General features: G+C 41.9%; 1 protein-coding gene across 1 annotated transcript in view; it reads left to right on the forward strand.

Annotated features, from left to right (window-relative positions):
* arhgef3 (Rho guanine nucleotide exchange factor (GEF) 3) overlaps positions 1-25,966 on the forward strand; it is a 376,120-nt gene that overhangs the window by 201,525 nt on the left and 148,629 nt on the right. The window contains exon 3 of the mRNA XM_070895285.1: positions 12,299-12,361. Coding sequence (XP_070751386.1) covers positions 12,299-12,361 — 63 coding nt within the window. The remainder of the gene's footprint in view (positions 1-12,298; positions 12,362-25,966) is intronic.

Raw genomic sequence — 25,966 nt, forward strand, 5'->3', positions numbered from 1 at the left:
CTAAGGATAAGGGGTAAGCCATTTAGGACCGAGATGAGGAGAACTTCTTCACTCAGAGAATTGTGAACCTGTGGAATTCTCTACCACAGAAAGTTGTTGAGGCCAGTTCATTAGATATATTCAAAAGGGAGTTAGATGTGGCCCTTACTGCTAAAGAGATCAAGAGGTATGGAGGGAAAGCAGGAATGGGGTACTGAAGTTGCATGATCAGCCATGATCATATTGAATGGTGGTGCAGGCTCGAAGGGCCGAATGGCCTACTCCTGCACCTATTTTCTATGTTTCTATCGCGGCCTAAGGTACAGTGATGTAATGTCACTTACAGAAGTGAGTTTAAGTGCACAGCAATGGAAAAGGTCTGTCTCTGGTCATGAGTTACACTGTGGTTCTGAACCAGATTCCAATCCTGTGTTGAACCTTGAGCAATGTAACATCAAAGAATTGGAAGGGAACTTGGTGTCGCTTAGTAGATTAGTACATTGGGTCCCAAGTCCCAACTCCTCAGGAAAGGCTGATGCCTCTTCTGAACAGGTGTGACATCAGAGCATGTGCAGAAGAGGCAAATTATTATACTTAATTGGGTGAGATCAGCCATGAGCTATTTTACTAGCCATAACTTGAACGAAAAGGCGAACTGTCACTTTGAACAAAGGTAGTTAGCGATTATGTTTTTCCATTCACTAAATGTTGAATTACAAGTAAGCTTAAAATCAAGTTGAAATAAGGGCTTAAGAAATCTTAAACCCGAACTCCAAATTCTGCTAATATTGACAGTTTGAGGTATATGCAAATTATTAGGAACATTTGTTTAAACTTTATGGTGATGTCTTAACACTTCATGGGCCCCAAAGCAAAATGTTGGCGCATTCCTGTCATGTCTGAATCTTACAGATGTGATGTAAAGTCTTTAGGGGATAAAAGGTTGTTCTGAATTTGGAGCCTTTTGGCCAGTTGCTATTGGAAAGGCCACATTATTGTGGTTTATGGCATTTCCCTCTTCTGCCCTCAGTCCTTTTTGATTTACTTCGGGGAAACTCTTATTTTCATGAAGCTCAGTCCTTTCCTTTTGTCAGATGCAATGCTATAAGAATTGAGTCCCCAGTCTTTCACTTCTGCTTCCCCAGCCTCCCACAACACAAGTAATATTATTTTCAAGTGGTAGAGAGCGAAAGGGAGGGGTGGTGGGTTGGAATTTAGCTGTTAGCTTGTGATCAGTTTAATTTTTTTTACAAAACATTGACTCCTTCCTGGCGTACAGTGGGCCTTTAATACCTTGCCCTAGTGGCCATTGTTTGTGCATGAGCCTTGATGGTGAGTGTCAACATGCTATTTAACTGTTGGAAATGAGGAATCACATACGAGGCCAATAATGTCCTCACCTGACCTCATATCTGGGCCATTGGATAGTAAACAGGAGAAGGAGCTTTCCCTAATCTGGGATGCTGATGTGAACTGTAGTGACTCTCCAGCCATGTTGTCTGAGACCAGCTAACTCAGCATGGACCAGTGATTGAACCTGGAACCTTCCTGACCCTGTATAAAGAAATAAATAGAAATGTCATGAAAGAGAAAATGTAATTTGGCCCATCAAAGCTCCTCTCTTCAGTACCTTAACTCTCATAATATTCCCAATATTTTTATCTCTATTACCCTGTCAGTCGATTATTTTCGACATTTATTATTCTTCAAGAAGTTGTTCCCGCTCTTATCCTCTTTAATACCTGTTTATGTTTTTGTGACATGTGGGGATTTAAACCCTACTCAACAGAAACCTGGCAAGTGAGCAGTTAAAATCATCCTGGCTCTTATCTGTCCGAAAGCAACCATGATTGTAACATCTGCAATTTTAACCTGCTCTCCTGAGCAGGCAGCAAGGACATGCACCCGGAGCCAACAGGATCCTTCTTTACATATGCATATTGCAACCCGATGACATCATTGAGACCCGACTGTAATTTTAATTCTGGCCAAAGTGGGAACCCACCTGGAGTTAAAATCGGGGCCATGGAATTAAACAGAGTTCTCCATTGTGGTCTGACCACCGTTCTGGCTATATATCACAGCGTATATCTCAGTTATTTGTGTAAATGTGCCTTATTTCAACCCCCAGCCCATTCCAATTCTTCTGGGTGATTGTTTCCCACCGTGCCTTGCTCTACATTGACTGACTGCATTCTAGCTTGGGCTGGCCTGGCCCGGCCCAACCCAGGCCAGTGGTGTTTGAGACCTGCTCCAGCCTTGCCTCAAGTGCTCCTGATGAGCTCTCAGAGCACCCTCACTGGGAGCAATGTCACGTAAGATTTTTGGTGATTTTCACACTTTTTGTACTGTTCTTAAACACACTTATTAATAAAAAGGAAAAGTTACTGATTATTTAAATGTTCCATATTTTGTCACTTGGATATGCAGCATTGTGTAACTTTCTATGGTGAATGTATTAGAAACTGTAGTTGCTAATATACTAAAAGCTATAAAATAATTTAGAATTGGTTAACCATAGCCAGCTTTGTGTTCTCTTCTACATTTGCTTCAAATTGAAATGTGATCAGTGATAAACAGTTTACACATGCAGAAACCTGTACTGAAGTATATTGCATAAACTAGCCTTGCAGCGATCGCATGCTCTGTTCCAACCTGTTTGCCTATTTCAGTGTTTGTGTCATTTCTCCTTTGAATCCGTTTTCTTGGTACGGCACGTTGGATCTGTGAAATTCTATCAATATAATCCTACTCTTTCCCAAGAAACTGAAGGGTTTGTCAATTCCATAAATTGTGATGAATTGAAGAAGTACAAGAGGAGTGTTCAGAAGAACACAGACCACTGTAATATCAAAAACTAGAGAAAAACAAAAAGGGTTGTGATTGAGAGGGAGCTACTAACAAATCCAGTGTCATTAGATTATGTGTATGATATTATTTTCCAGTTATATTTAATGCTGTCGTGCTCCTTTTCAAATCATCCCTTCCTCTTTTTAGGCCTACTTTGTAACTGCAGCTGTTTCAAACATAGACTTGTTCTTGGTTTTAGTACAGCTGGAAACGTTGACTGTAAAGACAGGTAATTGAAAATTTCTCTGAAAAAGATTGGCCCGGTACTCACCAAATATTGTCCTGGAAGTCAAAATGACTTGAAAGAGATTTTCAATTTCATCAAAGGCAGTACACATCAACAGTTAGATTGTTTAAAATGGCTGCCTTGTACTTGGATTTATTTCTACGGTATATCAAGGAATCCGTTTGGAAGCCTGGATTAACTCCAGTATAATACAAGAAACATTCCAGAGAGTAAGTTTGATGTTTACTTTTGGCTATTTGAGTTCCAATATCCCGGGAAAAATTTGGAAAGTGATCAACGCTCTTCACATTTTATCAGCCTACATTCAATTGCTGGTGCAGTGGAAACATTGGTGAAAGCTACAATTTGTTATATGTTATATTTGCCATTTTAACCAATGCTTAAGAGGAAAATGCCCTGGATTTTTCAGTCAGCAGCGAAGGAATAGCGCTCATTGTTAATTGCGCTGACAGTTGCCCACAGACATTTCGCAGGCTTGTGAGCGGAGACTTGCTCTCATCAGGCAGCTGATCCAGCACGGTAGCCTCTAGGGGGGATCTGTGGCCTCTGTGAGCAGATCGAGTAACATAGAGGCTCTTCAACCAGTCAGATTGAATAATCCTCACTGAGCCATGCAGTGTCTAAACTAGGGAGTATAAGTTCGATTTCCATCATGTACAGAATGCGAAATAAAGATGGGAAAGAAAGATGGGATTAAGAGAGAGATAAAAGAGTTAGACAGAAAATGTAATCTCCAACACTAATTAAATTCTGAAGGAATGAGACTCCACACTTGTTAAATTAAATTTTCAGGGCCAGAGAGGTTGTTTGGTATTAATTATCACTTATCAACAATGTTTCCTTTAAGTCGTGCGGCCGTGCAACTCTCTGGTCCTCCCATGCAGCCGGCTCACTAGCTTCTCAATGGGATAAACCGCACATGCGCGGTATTTTGAATGAGCCACGCAGCCCCTTAAAGGGGGCGGCACCCAAAAAAAAATAACAAACGTTTCTTATCACGCTGTTAAAAATGTACATTTTCCTGAATGCACCAGCCCTAATTTTGTTCTGGCATGTTTAGTGGGTAAGTACAGAAACTTCACGGCATTAAATTGATATCAGTGCCGAGTCTATTGGCGAGGATTATTCCAGCACAGCCTGTAGAGGACCGGGTTATCACTGATAGCAAATTCTAGATTTCCCGGTTTAACTGCGCATATACGGACGCCGGAATTTGCTGTCCAATTTACTCATAACGGTGAGCGTTGACGCCCCGGGAGCGCCCCTCCAACGAGGCTGAGAGCCTGAGACATGGCTCCGCCTTGTTTGAGGGGCGCAAAGCCTAATTGCACGCCGGAGGCGGTATTTCCAGCCCAAGCGGTAAAAGTCCCGGGCCCCAAACGTTGCCATCCCCAAACAGGGCGCGGGGCAATTTCGGCCCTTTAATGTATTACTAATCGATTTTGTGATATTTCACACTCCGAGTCAAGACTAAGTATAGTCTTCAGATGATGTGGAGATGTAATTCAGTTCCCATTTTAAAGTCAGATATTGTATCCCTATTTTTGTATTTATAACAAAACTGTATTTATAAACTTGTCATGCTGTAATTACACTCTGCTACCAGTAGTTGTGCTGCAGTTTTTCTAGAGGAAGGGGTGGAAATAATTGCAGTATGACTAGTTTACAGGCAATTTCCATTATAAATATGGACATAGAAATTTATAATGGCAACATTGACAGTTGGTTCACATAGATGTGAGACCTTTTAATATAAAAGATCTTACAATAAAAATGTTAATAAAGATGTTATATATAATGATATACCTTGCATATGATTTGAATTTCTAAATATTAGGTTCATTCCAGTGATATGTATTGCAATTTTTTCTAATCATTGTATAATGAGCTCCAGAAGCAGATGAGATGCATATATTTATTTATTTATGTAACTATAAGCACATGAAGGCACAACTTTATTTCATTATTTACCTGAATTTTCTGCACATTGACTATGAATGGGTGAAGATCCAGCCCTCTCTATGTTCAGACTTTAAAAAAAAAAATCTGTGACCAATTCCATGTGACGTACACGCTGATTAAAGTCTCACTGACTTAAAATGACAGGAGTATTTCAATCAGGTTTGTTAGTTTTTTTAAACAGCAAGTCTGAAAGGGTGGTGGAAGCAGATTCAACAGTACCATTCAGAAGTGAATTGGATAAATACTTAAAGGGAAAAAATTGTCGATCTATGAGGAAAGAGCAGGCGACTGGGATTAATTTGATAGCTCTACCAAAGAGCTGGCAGAAGCACGATGGGTTGAATGGACTCCTACTGTGTTGTATCATTCTCTGATTCTATAAGGGACAAATTTAAAATTACAAACTGCTTCAGATGAATTGTTAGTACTGTACTATCTTTGCTGCATTTCCATCCCCTTAAAACAGGAAACAAACTTATTTGGTTAATGCAAGTAAAATATAAAGTGATTATGGTGTCCTGAGTATTGAGGTAGAGTCTGTTCTGGGGAGAAGAATCCCTTTACCTTTATCGTGATATGGCTTCAGCACATTGTCAATCTTTCTGAGCACCTGTCTGGGTCAGCACATCAGATACACAGGAACACTTGGAAATGAAGTGAATAGGTTCTTTCAGGGAACTCAGTTTCACTGATGCAGTGAGCTTTAATCATTAATCAAAAGGGCAGCAAGACAAAAACTAGACAACATGGTTTGACATGCTTATGGATTGTATCCAGTTATGAGCCTTTTATCTGATTCATTAGTGAGGAATACAATCAGTGTCTTCATCTAGGGGGAAAGATATGTAAAATACGATTTCAGTTGTTGAACCCAATCCAACGGAGTGCCATAAATTCATTACTAAGCTGCCGCTTTGCAGGCCATCTGATTCCAGACCAGCAACTATAAGAGGCAAATAGTTGGATTATGTAGTTTATAGGACTAGGCTGGGATCTCAGAACCAAACTTGCAAAATCAGAAAAGCGCACACAAGTTTGGTGTCTCTGTGGTACAACTATTTTGAGTTGTATCAGTAATCAAGTGCCCCCTGATTAAATGGGAGTGGGAGGAGGAGGGGCGGCACACTCCAAAAACTTTTCAAGTGTCCCTTTGTTTTTTTGGGTGGGGCGGTTGAGTTTCTGTGATACAAGCTGGATTCCAAATCCCAATATCAATTAATAAAGTGCTCATGGGTGGTCTTTGTGATGCAGTTAATTAGCACTTAGACCTATTACATGTTGATCTTGGGTTTGAATCCAACTCCGTTTTGCCAACAAGTTTATTAGGCGGTACTTTATCAAATACCTTTTGAAAGACTATATACACAACATCAACTGCACTGCCCTCATCAACCCTCTCCGTTATTTTATGCCGTCATCAACCCTCTCTGTTACATTATAAAAGAACTCAATCAAATATATCAAACCCGATTTGCCTTGAACAAATTCATGCTGTCTTTCAATTATGAACCCGTATTTTTCCAAGTGCCAATTAATTGTGTCCCAGATTCATGTTTCTAAAAGTTTTCCCACTACTGGAGTTAGGCTGACTGGCCTGGAATTGCTGAGTTTACAACAGAGGTGTAACATTTGAAATCATCCAGTCCTCTGGCACCAACCCATATCTAAGGAGGTTTGGAAGATTGTGGCCTGAGCCTCTGCAATTTCCACCCTTCCTTCCCTCAGTAACCTAGGATGCATCCCATCTGGACCTAGTAACTTTCATACTTTGAGGATTGACAACCTTTCAAGTGCCTCTTTTTCATCTATTTTAATTCTATCTAATTTCTCCACTACCTCCTCTACTGTGACATTGGCAGCATATTCTTCTTTAGTGAAGACAGATTCAAGTATTCATTTAGTACTTCAGCTATGTCCTCTGCCTCCATAAGAAGATTGCCATTTTGGTTCCTAATTGGCCTCACCCTTTTGTCTACTTATATGTTTATAAAAAGACTTTTGGATTACGTTTTAGGTTGCCCACTAATCTATCTTTGCCCCTCTTATTTATGTCATGTATCTTACATTATATATAACTGTATCCTAACATGCTATACATGACTGTAATAAGATATGACCTGTAACCACCAACATACCTTACCACCAGGGGTGCACTTGCAAGAGACAGGTATATAAGGACAGGTCTCCGGCAAGTGCAGAATTCCAGAGCTGTGAAATAAAGGTGCAGGTCCAGAGTGACCTTGACTTCACGACATGCCTCGTGTGAATCTGTACTGAGGGGACAGGACGTTACAATTTACTTTTTCACTTTTCCCCTTTACTTTTTGTATTCAGTTTGGTTCGCGACTGAATTATGAACCCAGCTTTTGTCATAAGAAGGAAATGGGGGATGCGCAGGAGGCCAGAATTGGAGGAACTCAAAGTTCTTGGAAGGTTGCAGGGTGCGATGAGGATACAGAGATAGGGAAGGGTGAGGCCATGGAACGATTTGAACACTAGGATGAGAATTTTAATATCGAAATGTTGGCCACTTTAAGTCTTGCTGTGGGTTAGGATACAGGTAGCAGAGTTTTGGATGAGCTCAAGTTTATGGAGAGTGAAAGTTGTGAGGCTGGCCAGGAATTCATTTAGTACTTAGCAGAGGAATAGTCAAGTCTGGAGGTAACAAAGACACATTTGAGTGTTTCAGCAACAGATGGGTTAAGGCAGGGGCGGAGATGGATGATGTTCCGGAGGTGGAAGTAGGCCGTCTTTGTGATGGAGAAGATACAAGGTCAGAAGCTTATCTCCGCAGATGCTGAGGTTGTGAACAGTCTGCTCTTCCACACCTCCTGCCGGGAGAGCAAAAATTCCGTCATAATGTCATTGATAGTCTCTCATCAGTGGATGCTTCCAGTTGTTGACAACTTAATGAACTGAACAATTTTGGAGGCTCCAGTCCCTTTTCTGTACTTGTTTTTACCTGCACATTATCAGCACCGCCCATCCTGGGAATTCACAATTGCTGCCTTGGTAGACGGTTGTACTAATGATGCATGTTATCCAAACCGCCTAGGAGATCCTCATGGGTGCTTATAGATGGCATCCCCTGAACAGGTCATCATGCCATGTCGTCATTATCATCATCATCATAGACAGTCTCTCTGAATCGAGGAAAACTTGCTTCCAGTCCTGAAGTGAGTTCTTTGGTGGCTGAACAGTCCAATACGAGAGCCGCAGACTTTCACAGGTGGGACAGATAGTCGTTGAGTGGGTGGGTGGGTGGGACTGGTTTGCTGCACGCTCTTTCTACTGCCTGCGCTTGATTTCTGCATGCTCTCGGTATTGAGACTCGAGGTGCTCAGTGCCCTCCCGGATTCATTTCCTCCACTTTGGGCGGTCTTTGGCTAGGGACTCCCAGGTGTCAATGGGGGTGTCGCACTTTATCAGGGAGGCATGTAACACGATAACGACAGTAGAAAGAAATTGTTTTATTTAAATTATAAAATTATGTGATGTCCGTGCAACATATTCATTTGATCTAATCAGCGCATTTTATAAACTCATTTGTGGAGGTACCAAACGCCCTCAACAATTTCCAATTAATCAAACATATAATTGAGACACTTTGAACTTGGGATCAAACAGCTCTTTTATATCTTGTATGGAAACTTTTAATTGAAAATGTAGCACAAACCATATATTTGTAATAAAGCGAATATTATCCTGTGTGAGAAAACATTATCTAGTGTAATGGTGCTGTTGGCTTGTAACTGTAAATTTTGTTAACTTCAGTATAGATTCCCCACTCAATGCATTTACTATTTAAACCACCTAGGAAAGATAATGCTGCCATGGGTGAAGTGCAGTGTGATCTGTTTCCCAGAATGCACAAAACCTTGAAAGTGTTAGATTTTTAATAAAGATCCCCCAGAGGTCGTCACTGATCCTTTTTACTAATCCATTGGAGTGCGTTGTGGCAATTTTAATTGGAGATTGCACTCTGAGCTGTGTGAACAATTTTATCAGAAAGTTTCTTGTTTACTTAAGGGATGGGAGGGGAGTGTTCTGACCTAATTCTGTCACCGTGCTGCATGCTTACCTACTGCTGCTTTTCTATGATTCTTAAATAGAATCCTGTTGCTGTGTAGAACAAAAAATGGTTGCTATTTTGAGCTGAATGTACCAAAGCTGGCTAGTCTGTTATAAATGACTGTCAGATGTCAGTTAAGATTCAACTCTATTCACATGTAGTGCAGAGATTGTTATCTATCTTTCCCAGCTATGATATATTATTTGTAAATCTTCTGTTTAATTTTAGACATGCAATAGTGATTTGAATTCAGTCATTTCCTTCCTCTGATCCCCTCACCCTCATCTTGTTTTTATTTTTTTCTACCTTCATTCCATTCAGTGGCCAAGACTGTGGGCAGCTTATTTCTAGTCCTCTGCCAATGCCACTCTCAGGAGACTGGAAGCTGGACAACAACATCACAGGGTAGCTCATCTTCCAGTGTTGTCATGTTCACAGTGATGACTTTTCTGGCTTGACGATGCCTTCATTTCACTTACTCTAGAATGTAAAGCAGGCCTGGATTCACTATGATGAATTTCATGGCTGAATGCTAAGGATCCCAAGTGAGATGCACTGGTTTTTAACTGCACAAAGAAATGTTTCCCCAATGTAGATTTAATGTGACATACAGAGTGTTTATGGAGACATTGAGAGATGACCAGTTTATTGTCCGTATCCCAGAATCATGTAATTTTATGCTAACATATCAGATGGATTTTAATTTTTGAAAGTAAAAACTGGAAGACATTTCACATATGCCACAGTTACATAGCTGGAATTTGGGAAAATTACATCAGCATATGCCAGGGGCGAATTGACACAAAATTCAGAAACAAGTGGAAATTATGCTATGCATTATTATTGTACAAACATTTATATCAAATATGTTATTTTATCAGAGAGCAATCTGTGTTTATTTTAATCAAAATATATTAACCTTACATAGGATTAGATAGAATGTAAATCACAGAAACAGACCATTCGGCCCAACTAGTCTGTACTGGTGTTTATACACCACACGGGTCTCCTCCCATTCCACCTGCTTCTATGTCCTTTTTACAGTATGGAGACCACAGTGCCGGTCCTATACAAGTTTAACATAACTTCACTATTTTTGATTTCTATACCCCTAGAAATAACTCCCAGTGCTTTGTTAGCATTTTGTATTGCTTTGCTGGCCTGCGATGGTGCTTTTAATGATGTGTTCACCTTATCCCTCAATTCCTTTGCTCTTATTTTCTAAGGTGTTTCTATTTCTCCTACCAAAGTGCATGACCTCATTTATCTGTGTTCAAGTTCATTTGCCACTTAACAGCCCAGTCTGCAAGTTTTCTAATGTCTTCCTCTATTATGATGCATTCTTCCTTTAATATTAGCTGTACCCCCTCCCCCAGTTTGGCATCATCTGCAAATCTTGATATTGAGTTACTTGTTCCTAAGTCTAAATCATTAATGTAAATTATGAATAAACAGTGGTCCCAGCACTGATCCTTGTGGAACACTGCTTTATACCTTCATCCAATCTGAATAACTACTCATTTGTCATTTGAAAATCCAAGTATATGACATTGACTCTATTACCCTAGTCTACTCTTTCGTTACCTCTTTAAATAATTCTATTGGGTTAGTTAAGCATGACTTAGCCTTTCGGAATCCATGCTGACTATTTTTATTATATTTTCTGTTTCTAGATTCTCTGTTTATTTTAAGCTAGTTAATTTCAACTGGTTACTGTACCCATTAAAGAACCAGTCAAAGGAATGTGATAGAAGTGTGAAGCATTTGTACTTTCCATTGTATGTAAAATTAAAGAAATTCTTTTGCATAATCGATAATCATTTTAAATGGATTATTAAAATGATTTTCTTTACCCCCCCCAAGATTTTTAAAACCTATTATTTGATATTACGGTTGAGAGGTGGTTCAGAGTGCAGTTAAATGCACTTTTTGCAATGACTGCACCCCTCCCCAGTCATCAATAACTTTTGTAGTCATTTTGTAGGCAAATATAGCAGCCAAGTTATTGAAGGGCTGAAATCGTACCGGCACAGCTATCAAAATGGCAGTGATTGACAGCGGGCGGAAGTCTGCTCTGAACCCGCCTCCATGTGAATTTCCCAAGTGCCGGCTCTGCCTGCGGTTTGCAGACCCGGCACTGAGCAGCATGTCAGGAAATTGAGAGAATTAAGAAGCTGCTTAAAGCTATTTAAGCAGATTTTACCAGGTCCAAACCATTTTACCAAGATTTTTACGAGGTTCCCTTCCTTCAGGGATCATCAGGTTCTCAACAAATCTGGATTGGGTTGACTAGTTGACAGCTGCAGAAGTGGTATAAAAGCTATAATTTCACAGCTCTTTAATTTCCAATCTTAGAAGCTGGAGCTTTCAGGATTTGGAATAAACTTTTCAGCTTTATGAATGTTTGAAGTGGTTGCAGTGAACTCTCTATCCAGTGTCACCTTCTTGGAGCAACCTCTCTTATCATTGACAGATCGTTTCTGTCATCTCGACTTCAGCTGCCATCTATTCCATTAGCATCGGTGCCCTTGGGAAAAAATCTTACCTTGGTCCTCAGAATCCCACCACGATCAGCCCCAATACTAACATCACTAGGCACACCAGCATCACAACCAACAACACCAACCTTCTCTGCAATCACCTGATGCTGCACAGGACACAGGGCATCGGCACCCGACCACATTACTGCCAGGGATGGCCTCATCATGGCCAAATTTATTTCGCTTGACGCTGTACATTCTGGCTGCCACAAGATGCACCAGGTTGGCACCATAAGACATCCCTACAATGTCCAAGCCAATCCTTTCACACTCATCACCATTGCACGGGTACAGTTATGTCTCAATGTTTGACAGCATATTAAAAGAAACTCTACATGAACATTGGCTAAAACACCCAAGTCCTACCCTTGTGTTGTTAATTGGCATGACTGGCTTAGGATGAGGGTGAATGTGAGGGGTGGCCAGTGAGATGGGGAAGTGATAATATAGATGAGAGGGATGGGTGGAGGTGCAAAGTAAATTGGTGTGAGTAAGGACGTGTAGGAGTAGGTTAGGAAAGGCAGAGTGATGGGGATGTGATAAGAGGCACAACAGGATGAGGTTGAGTGTGACTTTGCAATAACGTTTCTATTCATGTTTGTTCTTTATATTGTCTGACTGATCTGATTTGTTCTATTTTTTTTATAGAAGAAGCGGAAGCAGAGAAAAAGAGATGAAGACTCACTAAGCCTATGTAGCCTCGATGGAAGTGTAAGCAACATTTTAATTTTTCTGTAGATCATGCAAATGTCTCTACTTTGTATATGATCAAAGAAACAGAATGCTTAATTATATTGCTAGCCAGTTGACTGCATGTTGGAAGATGCCGTGCTAAAACTGCACAAGGCACAGAAGAAGATTCATTGGGTAAAGTTAATCACATTAGTGTGAAATATGTCATTTGTTGATGTTTCATTTTGTTTAAAACCTTATTTTGGACATAGAAATTTCATGGAAAAAGTGGTGGAGAATTTTTTTTCCAAAAAATATTTTCCGTGAATTGATTGGTTCACCTTTTTGTTTTTCTGGGCTCCCCTGACTAGTCGTACATGTTTTCATAAATTCTTCATCGGTTCTCATCGGTTTTCTGGGTACTTCACTCGTTTTTGATTCTTACGTTCTCTCTCCAGTTCTGACTAAAGCAACAAAGTATAACTTTCCAGGAAGTGTGACCAACAGGAAGTGTGTACTAGAAGCAAGACTTTAATACATTGGCCGAGATTTTCCAATCTTAACAGCAATAGTAACATTAATTTTAAATGGGTTACTGACTGCATTACCATTGGGAAAACAAGGCCATTGTCCTGGTGACAAGATGTCTGACCTGTGCCAGGTGCCTCCTTTGGTACTAGAGAATCATGGGAGAAAGCATATATCCCATTACTATAAGGTGCATTCGATATCATCAATATGTGTTAGCTAACTTCAGGCCTTCTCCGTTTCCATCAATAATGCTCTTCGAATAACTGTTAAGGCAAATGGAAAACTGGTTAATTTACTGTGGAATATTTTGTCCTCCCAACAGTCTTACTGAGTTTGAAAACTCATTATGTAAGGAATCTTGGTGGGGGGGGGATATCCCATATCCTGATATTCTGGGGGTTAAATTGGGCCGTGTAGTGCCTGCTTTTTAGGTGCCACCTAAGGTTTCAAAATGGTTCCAAGATGCGTGTGCACTGACAGGAAGTGTATAGGACGCTGTCTTGGTGAAGGGGTTGCAAAGCAGCGAGAACATGACACTAATCAGTGTGTAATGCTGAGTTGAAGCCACCGCTGCCATTTTGGAATTCCACACTCCAGTCTTAACCTCGCACAGCGGAACACAGCATTACATGAAATGAAGGATTCCCTCACCAGCGCTATTTAAAGGGATCATAAAGTACTTACAGGTTAGTTACTGGATTATTTATTCTGGCTGCTGGTGCAATTGTATGTATTTTTGTTTTCCTATACTTGGCTAAAGTTTCAGTACTCTACAGGGAGTGGTCTGGGTCATCTTGCAATACTTTTGTGTCATTTAAAATATTGTGCTGAAAGAAGTTGCTTCCAGATATGGATGGCCTGGTAGAGTTTGTCTGGGAATTGAGCATGACTGGGAGAATGAAGAGAGTCCATGCAGAGCAAGACAAGCTGTTAGAAGAGGGAGGAGGGGGAGCAGGGTCCACGGAAGGGGGTCATAGCCACGAAGGGTCTTCAGCAAGCAATTCTCTACTGTCAATTTCAGCAACAATTAGTGCATGAGACATCTTTGCTTCAGAACAGAGGTCGTGACTGAAGTCTGTCAACTGCTGCAGCCACAACTGCAGCCTGCAAGCAAGGCAAGGACATCATTGCTATCAAGGTGACTGTGGCTGCTCGTTTTCCTGCTTTGTTTCAGTCTGCTGCTGGAGATATAAGCAGCATCTCGCAGTTTGCAGTGCACTGCTGCATAAGGGAAGTCACTGAGGCACTGTATACAATGAGAAACACATACATCTCATTTCCTCTTGCCAGAGACAAGCAGGACGAGTGAGCACGAAGGTTTGCACAGATTGCAGGCTTTTCCATGGTGCCATGGTTTGCACGCATATTCCCATCTTAACTCAACCATATTGATCAACAGAGAGGGATTCCACTTCCTGAATGGCATCCACGTTCTTGGAGCTGTACTCCTGGCATTGACCTCCGTTGCTATTTTCTCCCACTGCCTCCTGAACATATGTCTCGAGGGCCTCCCACTTCCCTGCTTTGCTCCACCTCTTGCACCAAGGCTCAAGTGCATAATCCGAGAACCTCGGTGCATGCGCTCTCGCATATTCAGACATTCCTCAAACTATCTGATTCAGTTTTCAAGCAGCTCCCATCACTTGTTGCAGCCACAATGCATTCTCCCCTTTAAGAGGTGCAGGCTACCTTTAAGTAGCGCTAGCCAATCGCAATATCGGGCCCCCTGCTGACTCGTGCAGTCAATGAACAGCACAGATAGCACTGACTGCATGCAGAATGATGGAAATCAGCAGGCAGCACCAATTTAACATGCTGCCAGTAGCGCAATGAACGGGTGTGGGTTAATCGCGCACCCCGATCCCCACGCCTGCTTTCGGGGGTTACCCAATTTCACCCCTTCTGTGTCTTACTGGTGAATATGTATTGAAATTGAATTTTCCTGAAATAGATCCGGAATTTACCTAGCCATTTGTTTTTACGATTAAGCAGCATTCAAAATGATGGCTTTGTTTGCTTTGATAGCCACATTATAATTTCATCCATTTCCATTACCTAATTAGTTGCTGTTCTCCATCAATGCAAAACAAAGATGGATGATGAGGTTGTGCTGCTGCAGGGAAAAGATCAGAAGTGCCCCATTGTGCTTAACCCTAACTCAAAAAGCATCCCTTACTCGACCAACATGACATTTCAAAACCCTTCCCTCACAAGTCATTGTAACCGCCTCACTGAAATTAGTTTAACCAATTATTATTGAATTGCAGACAGTTCTGTGATACAGTCTGCCTCCACTGGGAACAACAGCCATCAGAAAGAGGAAGCTTTCGTCCATTGGTATGGGTTTAAATCCCAGACCTAAAAAATAGCTTATTTTCCAACATTTTCATGAAAGTTAAATTTATTTTCAGTGTTGTAGATTATCACTTGATATATAAAGTTTACTCATAAACTGTAAACTGCAATTCAACAGTGACTGCTAATACTGCCGGGCAAGTTCTATACATATTTGGTTTCTTCATTCGATTTCCAAAGTAATCTAATTAAAAATTACATCTACAGTTGTTAGCACCCCAGCTGAAATCTCTGTCTCACTATTGGATGAAGTGTCCGTGTCTCACAATTATTGCCCTGCCAAATGGAAACATAAAACATGACTGCAGGCTGCTGCAATGTCATTGGCTAGGATGATGTTACTCTAATATTATAAAAAATATTTATTTATATGTGCAATTTTGAGGTTTGCTGAAGGGCTGAGTTTTTTTTATTTGTATCTACAATCAAGTTTATACATTCCTTTTTTTAAAGTTACTGTACAAACTGTATTTGGGATGACAGTTAACATTTGGCTATTGATTAACCTTCATGGATTTTCCATCATGTTAAAGCTTCAGTGGGCTGAAATTTAACAGTGGTAAGTTTATCTAGTGTAACAATGTGAATGTGACAGTTTAGAACTTTTCAAGCAGGGAGATTTCCAGTGGCGTGTGTAAAATGTTTCTTCTTCTTTAAAGCAGCAGAGCACCGAGCTGTGGGGGATTTTTAGTGCTTTCATTTGACTTTTGCTTATCAGTTAGTTCTACTTCCTGCCCACCTCTGCTTTACACCTTATGTGACCTATTCAGAAGGTGCAAGTGCCCCTTTGATGAGATGTAGGCGTTGCCTTTGTGTTTCTATTTGGCTTCATATCACATTTAACTTCATAATAACTATTTGGTTCATTTCTGTTGATTTCATGCATGGTTCCCATTAATGTACCTTTGTCACTTTCTGCAAGTTGCTACATTTTTGGAATGTAACTTGCCTACTACAGGTGCAGGACCTAAAATCTGGAACCCTTGGGTCCGAGGCCGTTCCAGACTTCGTGTTTTTCTGGACATTTGAACGTGTTTCTGACTGTTGTAGTTTATCAACATTCCCTGGATTCTGGGGAGGTCCCAGCAGATTGGAAAACAGCAAATGTAATGCCCCTATTTAAAAAAGGAGGCAGTCAAAGAGCAGGAAACTATAGACTAGTTAGTCCAACATCTGTGGTTGGGAAAATGTTGGAGTCTATTATTAAAGAAGCAGTAGCAGGACATTCGTTAAAACATAATTCAGTCAGACAGAGTCAGCCTGGATTTATGAAAGGGAAGTCATGTTTGACAAATTTGTTGGAATTCTTTGAGGATGTAATGAACAGGATGGATAAAGGGGAACCAGTAGATGTGGTGGACTTCCAGAAGGTAGTTGACAAGGTGCCACATAAAAGGTTACTGCACAAGATAAAAGTTCACGGGATTGGGGGTAATATATTAGCATGGATAGAGGATTGGCTAACTAACAGAGAATAGAGAGTCGGGATAAATGGTTCATTCTCTGGTTGGCAATCAGTAACTAGTGGGGTGCCGGAGGGATCAGTGCTGGGACCTCAACTATTTACAATTTATATTAATGACTTGGCTACATTACACTCGGTCCCTTCTTCCAAGTTTGCTGACGGTACAAAGATGGGAGGAAAAGATATGTGAGAGGAGGACACACAAAATCTGCAAAAGGACATAGGCTAAGTGAGTGGTCAAAAATTTGGCAGATGGAGTATAATATTGGAAAGTTTGAGGTTTGGCAGAAAAAAATCAAAGATTTAGAAATGGAGAATAATTGCAAAGTGCTGCAGTACAGTGGGACCTGGGGGTACTTGTGCATGAAACATAAAAGGATAGTATGCAGGTACAGCAAGTGATCAGGAAGGCCAAAGGAATCCTGGCCTTTATTGCAAAGGGGATGGAGTATAAAAGCAAGGAAGTCTTGCTGCAGTTGTACAGGGTATTGGTGAGGCCACACCTGGAATACTGTGTGCAGTTTTGGTTTCCATATTTAAGAAAGGATATACTTGCTTTGGAGGCAGTTCAGTGAAGATTCACTAGGTTGATTCCAGAGATAAAGGGGTTGTCTTATGAAGAAAGGTTGAGTAGGTTGGACCTCTACTCATTGGAATTCAGAAGAATGAAAGATGATCTTAACGAAACAAATCAGATTATGAGGGGGCTTGATGAGGTGGATGCAGAGAGGATGTTTCCACTGATAGGGGAGACTAGAACTAGAGGGCATAATCTTAGAATAAGGGGCCGCCCATTTAAAACTGAGATGAGCAGGAATTTCTTCTGAGGGTTGTAAATCTGTGGAATTCGCTGACTCGGGGTGCTGTGGAAGCTGGGACATAGAATGGATTTAAGACAGAAATAGACAGTTTCTTAACTGATAAGGGAATAAGGGGTTATGGGGAGTGGGCAGGGAAGTGGAGCTGAGTCCATGATCAGATCAGCCATGATCGTATTAAATGGCGGAGCAGGCTCGAGGGATCGTATGGCCTACTCCTGCTCCTATTTCTTATGTCATGAATCCGGAAACACCTGAGCCCAGGTCCCATCGAGGAGGTATTCCGGAACATTTTACGGATTCCGGACGCCCCTATCACCGATCGTCCTGGATTCCAGAACTCCGGATTTTTGACACTGCATCTGTATTGTCAATGGTTTGTAGAAATGCTTAAGAGCATCTGGCTGTAAACTGGTTAGAAAATTTTCCTCGATCCATGTAAAAGTTGGCCAAATAAACCACTCCCTGCATAATGATTCAAATTAAGTCCTTTTTTGAGGCGAAGGGCAACTTCAACCAATAGCAGAGGTTCGTGATGGTCAACAGAGGAAGCAGGATTTCAGGACATCAAGCAAGCCCTCCTCAGTCCTTCAGGCTTTTGAGACTATCGGGTTATTTTTATTATCTAGATTATAAAATGCTACTTTAGGTAATGTAATGAATGGGAAGGAAATGAAGTCAATCTCAAGTGCTTAACAATGATGCATCTCTGGTCTGAGGGCTAACTTCCCAAAATATATTGGCGAGCTGAAGCTATTCAAACATCTTTCTAGATAAATTTATTATCATTTACAAGAACTGAAGCCATCTTGTCTGGAAAACAGGAAGCCAGAAAAGCTGAAATGATATTATGTGTAAAATGCAGCAATAATAATTGCTGATTTCAAGATAGTTGAAATAAATTGTAGATGAGACTGAAGTGAGCAGCCTGTAGAATCGAGGTGTTGTACAAAAGGTGCCAGGGACCAAAAGCCACAACATGCATTAGCGTTTCTCCTTGGACTATAAATTTCACATCTTCAAGTTCCTACACATGATCACATTCCATTTGCCATCTTGGTATTTCCTTTATAAACTGATTTGGACTGGAAATGGAATCCTAACAGTGCAGTGTGTTATATATGCAGACTATAGATATACTCTCTGTGTAGTCACTGTATAGTTGCACAAGATGGAGACTTGCTACCTGATGTACTATCAATAAGGTTTACACTGTGTATATACTATGCTGGCACCACAAGAGGGTGCAACTGGTGGAGACTGGGGTTTCCTGCCCCTGTGGCAGAGGCTGTCCACCAGAGGACACTGCGGTGGGAGACCTGAGGGTCACCTGCATAGATGTGCAGGGCCCAGTATAAAAGGCTGCCCAACATGCTTGTGCCTCACTCTGGAATTACGAATAAAGGACCACTGTCACTACAGTTTGAGTACAACATATTGCCTCGTGGAGTCATTCATAAGTGCATTACAGACATAACACAGTGTACTGCGACAATGACTTCATGACATGGGATGATGGGAGTGCTCGTTTCAACACCCAAGAGGCAGGAGGTAATCATTCATGCATTCTGGTGTTTCCTGCTAGTGGAATACAGAGGAGAGAGTGTGTAGTAAGCACAGGCCCAGCATAGTTATTTAATGAGGTAAGTGGGGATGGGCGGGGCATTCCCAGCCTCCCACCTCACTTTCTAATTGATCTGACCCTGTCTTTGTCCTACCCTCTGGACTCAATAGATCAGGAGGGTCTGCAGGGTTCCAGGGCCAGGCAAAAGACAATAAAGCAAGTACTAAAATCTTTATTTTATGTACCCCCAGGATGATCAGAGGCATGTAATACTTTCTGGCTGCTGCTTTTCAGCCAGAAGGCTGCGATGAACAGCCAGGATCACAGCTGCAGGATTCTCAAGCCTGTAGCTGCACTCATATTTCCTCCTGATTTTTTTTTTAGTTCATAACACAACTTTTCTGTCAGAAAAACGCCACTTACTTGCACACCATTCCATGAACTACTGGTGGGTAGGATCATAGGGGGAGAAATTCGTTTTAACCAGCAAAGTTGCCGAGAATTCACAGCTGCTGAAAATGGCCACAATGCTAACTGAGCAAAATTGATCTGAGGGGATGGAGATTGTTGGTGCAGCGCTTGCGTTCCATGAAACGCAGTCCTGGTGACGTTGCTGGAGGTATCCGACCCGAAGTTCGTGTACAAGAGCGGCGTTGGAGCTTTGCACAACCTCTGGAAGCGAGGCTGTTGAACGCACAAGGAAGTGTGGGTAATGAAGAGGTCTGAGAACTAAAGGGGCCGTGCACACTGAAGCAATACAATGTTAAATGAAGTGAACCAATGCAGTTTTCATCCCTTTCTGCTTTAAAAAAAATATTTAACATTAAAAAGAAGTCCCAAATGCGTATATTTAGCTCTTAAAGCTAAATTCGCTTCTGAAACTCAAAAATTTGGAAATATGCCTCTGCACTAACACACAGGCTCAGCAAGCCATGGAAGGGGCACACAAGGTCTCCCATGCAGGGGGTCAACACTGCAAGATAGATCCTCTATCCACAGGGGCCAGGAGGCCTTCCAGGAAGAACGATGTGGGAGTACATCACAGAGGCTGTCATTGCCAGCAGTGTCATCCCTCACTACCTGGCTCCAGTGCCCAAAGAATTTTCAGACCACTGGTCAAGGTCAGTGAATACATCTTCAAAAGTCGTCTCCTACCAACTGCACCACTAGCCTCACACACTGCTTAATGCACAACCCCCATCCCTAATCACGCATCCATGAACAATCTGCACCAATCATGAGGCGCATCTCCCATTCCTAGCCTCACCTCACCCCCTTGGAGGAGATGCAGGCCATTCTTGGCAGGGGCATGGCTGAGCCCTTTGCCGGCAGTGGGGCTGAAAGGATAAAAGATGCTGATATCCTCATACATAATCCCCCTTCTGGCATGCACCTCTTGCTTTCCTGCCCTCCCATCATCACAACTCCACCTTTTTGCCTTCATCATTTCACACACCCAGGAAATGCAGCCTGTCCAGCCAATGGGTGACAAGAAGAGGGAGAGGAGATTGAAGAAGAACAAGAGGAGGAGGATTGATTTGACACTCTCAGCCACCAGCTCCTCAAGGTCAACCAGCAAGAACATCTGCCGTGTCCCCCACTGAAAGTCAGCAGCCTTCCACCAGCCATGCTGCAGCCTCTGGGGTAGCACTGCACGACATCAGTAGGATAGGCGAAGGCACACACAAGACCCTCACTAAGAAAATGGATATGGGTGATGAGTTGATTTCTTGATGTCACATTGGATATATAGATGGATTGGAAAGCTTGCTTTGTGGTGGCTTTTATTTCAGCATCGTGGCCAAGAGGACATTGTGATGGTCAGTAACAGATGGAAGGTAAGGTGTGGGACTAATGTTGAATAGGGAATTGGGGTTGTGGTCACTAGGACCAGAGCCAGATGATTCCATCCTGGATATCCCGGCCATACAAAGGCTGTTTGGAATGCATCCTTCCTTCTGATTTCTCCTTTTCTAATTCCTCCTCTTCTGCGTCATCCTCTTCCCTCTGCAAGCGCCTGCTGTAAATGTGAAATGACAGCATAAAATGCTGCCAATACTCAGCTGGTCAGGCAGTATGTCGACCTGAGATGTGAACTCTGTTTTTCTCTCCACAGATGTTGCGTGACCTGCTATGTATTTGCAGCATGTTGTGTCTTCTCAAAGGCCTTCATTTACCATCAGAGTCCTTGCAAGTGTCCAGCAGCACTCACTATACACTTAAAAAAAACTTTTCACATCTATTGCAGCAAGCCAGCAATTCAATAAAATCAGAAAAACCTTAAATCCAAACTAACCTGAATGATGTGGCTGTCCCTTTAAGAGGCGCAGACATGGCCACTGTCAGCCTGCTTGCATGCCAGGTTAACCTGGCGTGCTGAGGACCCATCGCTGAATTCAGCAAGGTGCTACCAGTTATCGGCAGCGCAAAGGTAAGCACGAAAATGGTGGCTGCCGCAGGAACCGCTAGCAGGTGCCGAAAGAGCGGCGGCTGCTGTTTTAGCGCCATTTAATGGCGCTGCGGAGTGGCACTGAGGTTCTAGCCCTAATCTTACGGCAAAGAAGGAGGGCTTCAGCCCATCATGCCTGTGCCAGCTGTTTGAAAGAGCTATCCAATTAGTCCCACCCTGCTGCTCTTTCCCAATAGCTCTGCAAATGTTTCCTTTTCAAGTATTTATTCAATTCCCTTTTGAAAGCTACTATTGAATCTGCTTCTACCACCCATTCAGGCAATGCATTCCAGACCATTAAAAAACTCACTGCACAAAAAGAATTATCCCCTCTGGATCTTTTGCCAGAGTAAGGATAGTAACGAACAGAATTTTAATTCTGATGGATCAAAGTTAAATTTTATTGTACATAGATTTTATCAGTTTAATCTCTGAATCTGCCATTACCACAATCAACCCAGATAGCTCTAATAATGACACCATTTGGAATCTATCTGAGACGAAGAACATCAGTGGAAATGGCATACTTACTTGAATCTCTGTGCGATTGAGTATGTGAATTCCAGTTTTCCTTTTCTCCACCACACGTTGACTGGTCTGAAGGACAGACACACAATCGCCTCCCAGATTTTGCTCCGCAGCGCTCTAATGCAGCCACTATGAACCGCATAACATCAATCTGAGCTTGAGCCTGCCTTGCGTTCCATCAGCCCCCCTTTGGCTGAGACACCATTCTATTTCAGGCAGCTGTTGGGAACACTGTTTTGCTTCAGGCTGCCATTCCAATCCTCCCCGTAACAGTTGAGCTGAGGTGAGCAAGTGGGTGTTCAGTCCTGCCCCTGACACCCTGCTGCATCACGTGTTGGTTCCTCTGGTGTAATCTGACTCCACACTGCCCTGCACCAGCTAGCTTGGCTTCTTTTAGTTTTTTTAATTTAAAACATATTTTAGTATAATTTTTCCTAACTAACTTAATATACTGGGGTTTCCTTTTACACAGTTATGTGGCTGTCTTTATTTAAGATATTAGGAACAGAAATGGGTGCATCACTTGGTGCTGAATTGGCTCGAGCAAATTAAAAGCCAAGCTTTTCACATTGGGCAAATCCTCGGTGAGAGAGATTTTCAGCTGCAAATCAAGTGCATAATCAAAATGTTGCTTTGAAAAGTAAGCAAGCACCAAACTGTGTCCATTAAGTGGGTAACGAGATGGTTTGTCTGTGGTCTAATTCCAGTTTCTTTTCCAATCACTTCTGATGCAGCTGTTCCACATTACTGGCATACACCACGATGGGAACACCATCACCACGAGCACTACACAATTTCATGAAGAAGGCCTACCACCACCTTCTCAGAGCAACTAGAGATAGGCAGTCTTGCCAGCATCACTCACATTTCGAGAACAAATTATTGTTTTAAAAAAAAAAAATCCTTCGAGCAAACCTGTTGCACCTTCGGATATTTACAGGAAGAAGCGCTTTCATCCAGTCGCTTCCTAGAAACCAGCTGGAAGAAGTGGTCTCAGGCTGGGAAAATGGCCACGATGGGCCGAATGGCCTCCTTCTGTGCTGTAAATATGGACAGTGTGAATATGGACAGTCTGTCCCAGCTGATAAGTCATGATATAAATACAGCTTATTTGAAAAAAATTTTGGTATAAATATTTGGACTTTCCAACTCTTTTTAAATGTTGCTTTTTTGGAGCTTCAACAATGAAACAACATTATTGCCACCTAACTTTTTAATTGCCATTTATGAATGAAGCTCTGTATTTAGATAATTCAATAATAATTTTTACAAGATGTTTATTGAATAATGTTCTATTGTAGATTCAGCTTGTTCAGTTGTCTAGAATTTCTCACTGGCTGCCCAGTTTGGTCCTAGTACTTTTAAAAAGTTTATCACATTAACCTGTAAAGCTGGGATCCGTTGTTCAAAGGGTTGATCAGGAATTAGGGAAAACCATTGTGGCCGTGCTGTCCTTGAGTAGTTTTCTGAGTTGGTGTTGATGGGGAGCTTGTCTGCTGGAGCCACATACCAGAAATATCTGTGGGCGTGGTCTGACATTTTCTGACCATTTCACCAGCTGCCTCAGGGGGACCATGAAGAGGCTGTAGAGCAGAACCCGATACCATTTATGAAAACCATCCAGCAGGTGGTTGTTATAGAAAACCTTGTCTGAACCTGAAAAAGTGGCCGCAGCATTAACAGATCGGTTTATATGGTTGATATTCTGCCCAGAATATGCCTTCACCAGCAATGCATTTCATTTTCCATGCAACTCATTAATCGCCAATTCAGGTCACCTGGTGAAACATGCTGGTAAACCTTTACAAGAATAATCTTTGCACACAGTTCAGTGCTTGCTGATTTTTAATGAACACATGTCACCTGTGAGCACTTAATGTTTTTCTTCCACGGTGCTTCCTCTTCATGACAGTTTATGATGTATGTGCTCTTAAATCTAATGGTGCTTCTTCCTCCATGGCAGACGTATGTGAGGTGGCTGGCTGTCCTGTGTACAAAAGAGCCTTTCTTCATCTCGGCAGTTAATGTAATGGGGCTGGCTCAGCTTCCAGTGCCACAGTTGGAGAAAGCAAAGAGAAAGACAGATTACAATTTTTCTTTTTTTATTATTTGCTCTCGGGAAGTGGGTGACACGGGCAAGACCACATTTAGTTTGCTTGAGAAGATGGCGAGGGCCGTATATGAGTCAACTGTAGGTCATGGGGTCACGGGTTTCCCTTCCCTCAGAATTCGTGCACTAGACGTATCTGAAAATGAGGTGCCAAACTTGTGAAGCTACAACACAGGACTGCATGCTTGTTAAACAGCGGAAGCAGCACGTTTATAGACCAAGCTAAGCGATCCCACAACCAATGGATCAGGTCAAAGCTCTGCAGTCCTGCCACATCCAGTCATGAATGAATAGGAGAAGGGGGGAACTCCACGAATAACCCCATCCTCCATGATAGTGGAGCCCAGCACATGAGTGCAAAAAAAAAAAGACTGAAGCGTTTGCAGCCATCTTCAGCCTGAAGTGCCGGGTAAATGGTTCTTCCTGGCCTGCTCCTGATGTCCCAACACAGATGCTAGGCTTCAGCGAATTCAATTAATTCCACATGATAAATTGCTGAGTGCACACAGCAAAGGCTACTGGTCCTGACAATATTCCAGCAATAGTACTGAAAACCTGTGCTCCAGAACTAGCTGTGCGCCAAGCTGTTCAGTAGAACTACAATACTGGCATCTACCCGACACAGTGGAAAATTAGGAACGTAGGCCATTTAGCCCTTCGAGTCTGTTCCGCCATTCAGTGAGATCATGGTGATCTCACTGATCATGTGATCTAATTAGATCATGTGATCTAATGCCATATACTCACCTTTACCTCATATCCCTCTACTGTAAATACTGACGCAAAGTAATTATTTAACATGTCCGCCATTTCCTTATTTTCATTTATAATATCACCAATGTCAATTTTTAAGGAGCCCACTTTACTCTTTGCCATCCTTTTTTTCCAAATATAATTGTAAAAGTTTTGTGTTGATGTTGATATCCCTTGCTAGTTTCTTTTCATACTACTTGTAGCTCTTTCTATCCAGTTAGTCACTCTTTGCTGTTCTTTGCATCCCTCCCATTCGCCAGAATCTGTGCTATTTTTTGCATTCTTTTATGCTTTTTCTTTTAGTATTATGTTGTCCCTTACCTCTTTAGTTGTCCGTAGCTTTTTTTTTGGAAAGTAGAACTCTTGCCCCTGAAGGGTATAAACTGGTTCTGTGTCACGTCAAATTCTTTTTTGAACAGCTCCCTCTGACCTTCTATTGTTTTACTCATTACCAGATTTGCCCAGTTTACTGTCGACAGTCTCTGACACATCCTGTTGAAGTAAGCCTTACCTACATCTAGAATCTTAGTAGCTTTTCGCATTTCTCCCTTTCAAACACTGCGTTGAACTCGATCGTATAGTCACTATTAGATAAATGTTCATGCTCTGTTAGGCTGTTAACTAATTGCTCAGGTATGTCCTGTCCACAAAAAAAACAGGACAATAATTAGCCGAGTTGGATTTGTCTTAATCATCAGCAAAGTGATGGAAGGAGTTGTCCACAGGCCTAGCAAGCAGCATTTACTCACCAATAACTTGCTGACCAATGCTCAGTTTGGGTTCCCCCAGGACCACTCGGCTCTGGACATCATTACAGCCTTTGTCCAAACATAGACAAATGAGATGAATTCTGGAGGTGAGATGAGAGTGACTGCCCTTGACATCAATAAAACTGAAGGCAATGGGGACCAGGGCGAAAACTCTCCAATGGCTGGAGTCATACCTAGCTTAAAGGAAGATGGTTGTAGTTGTTGGAGGCCAATCATGCCAGAGGGCAACGTCATAGGCCCAACTAGAATTATAGAATGAGAAGGCCATTCGGCCCGTCGAGCCTGTGCCGGCGCTCTGCAA

Source organism: Pristiophorus japonicus, chromosome 12, assembly GCF_044704955.1.
Source record: "Pristiophorus japonicus isolate sPriJap1 chromosome 12, sPriJap1.hap1, whole genome shotgun sequence".
NCBI lineage: Eukaryota > Metazoa > Chordata > Chondrichthyes > Pristiophoridae > Pristiophorus > Pristiophorus japonicus.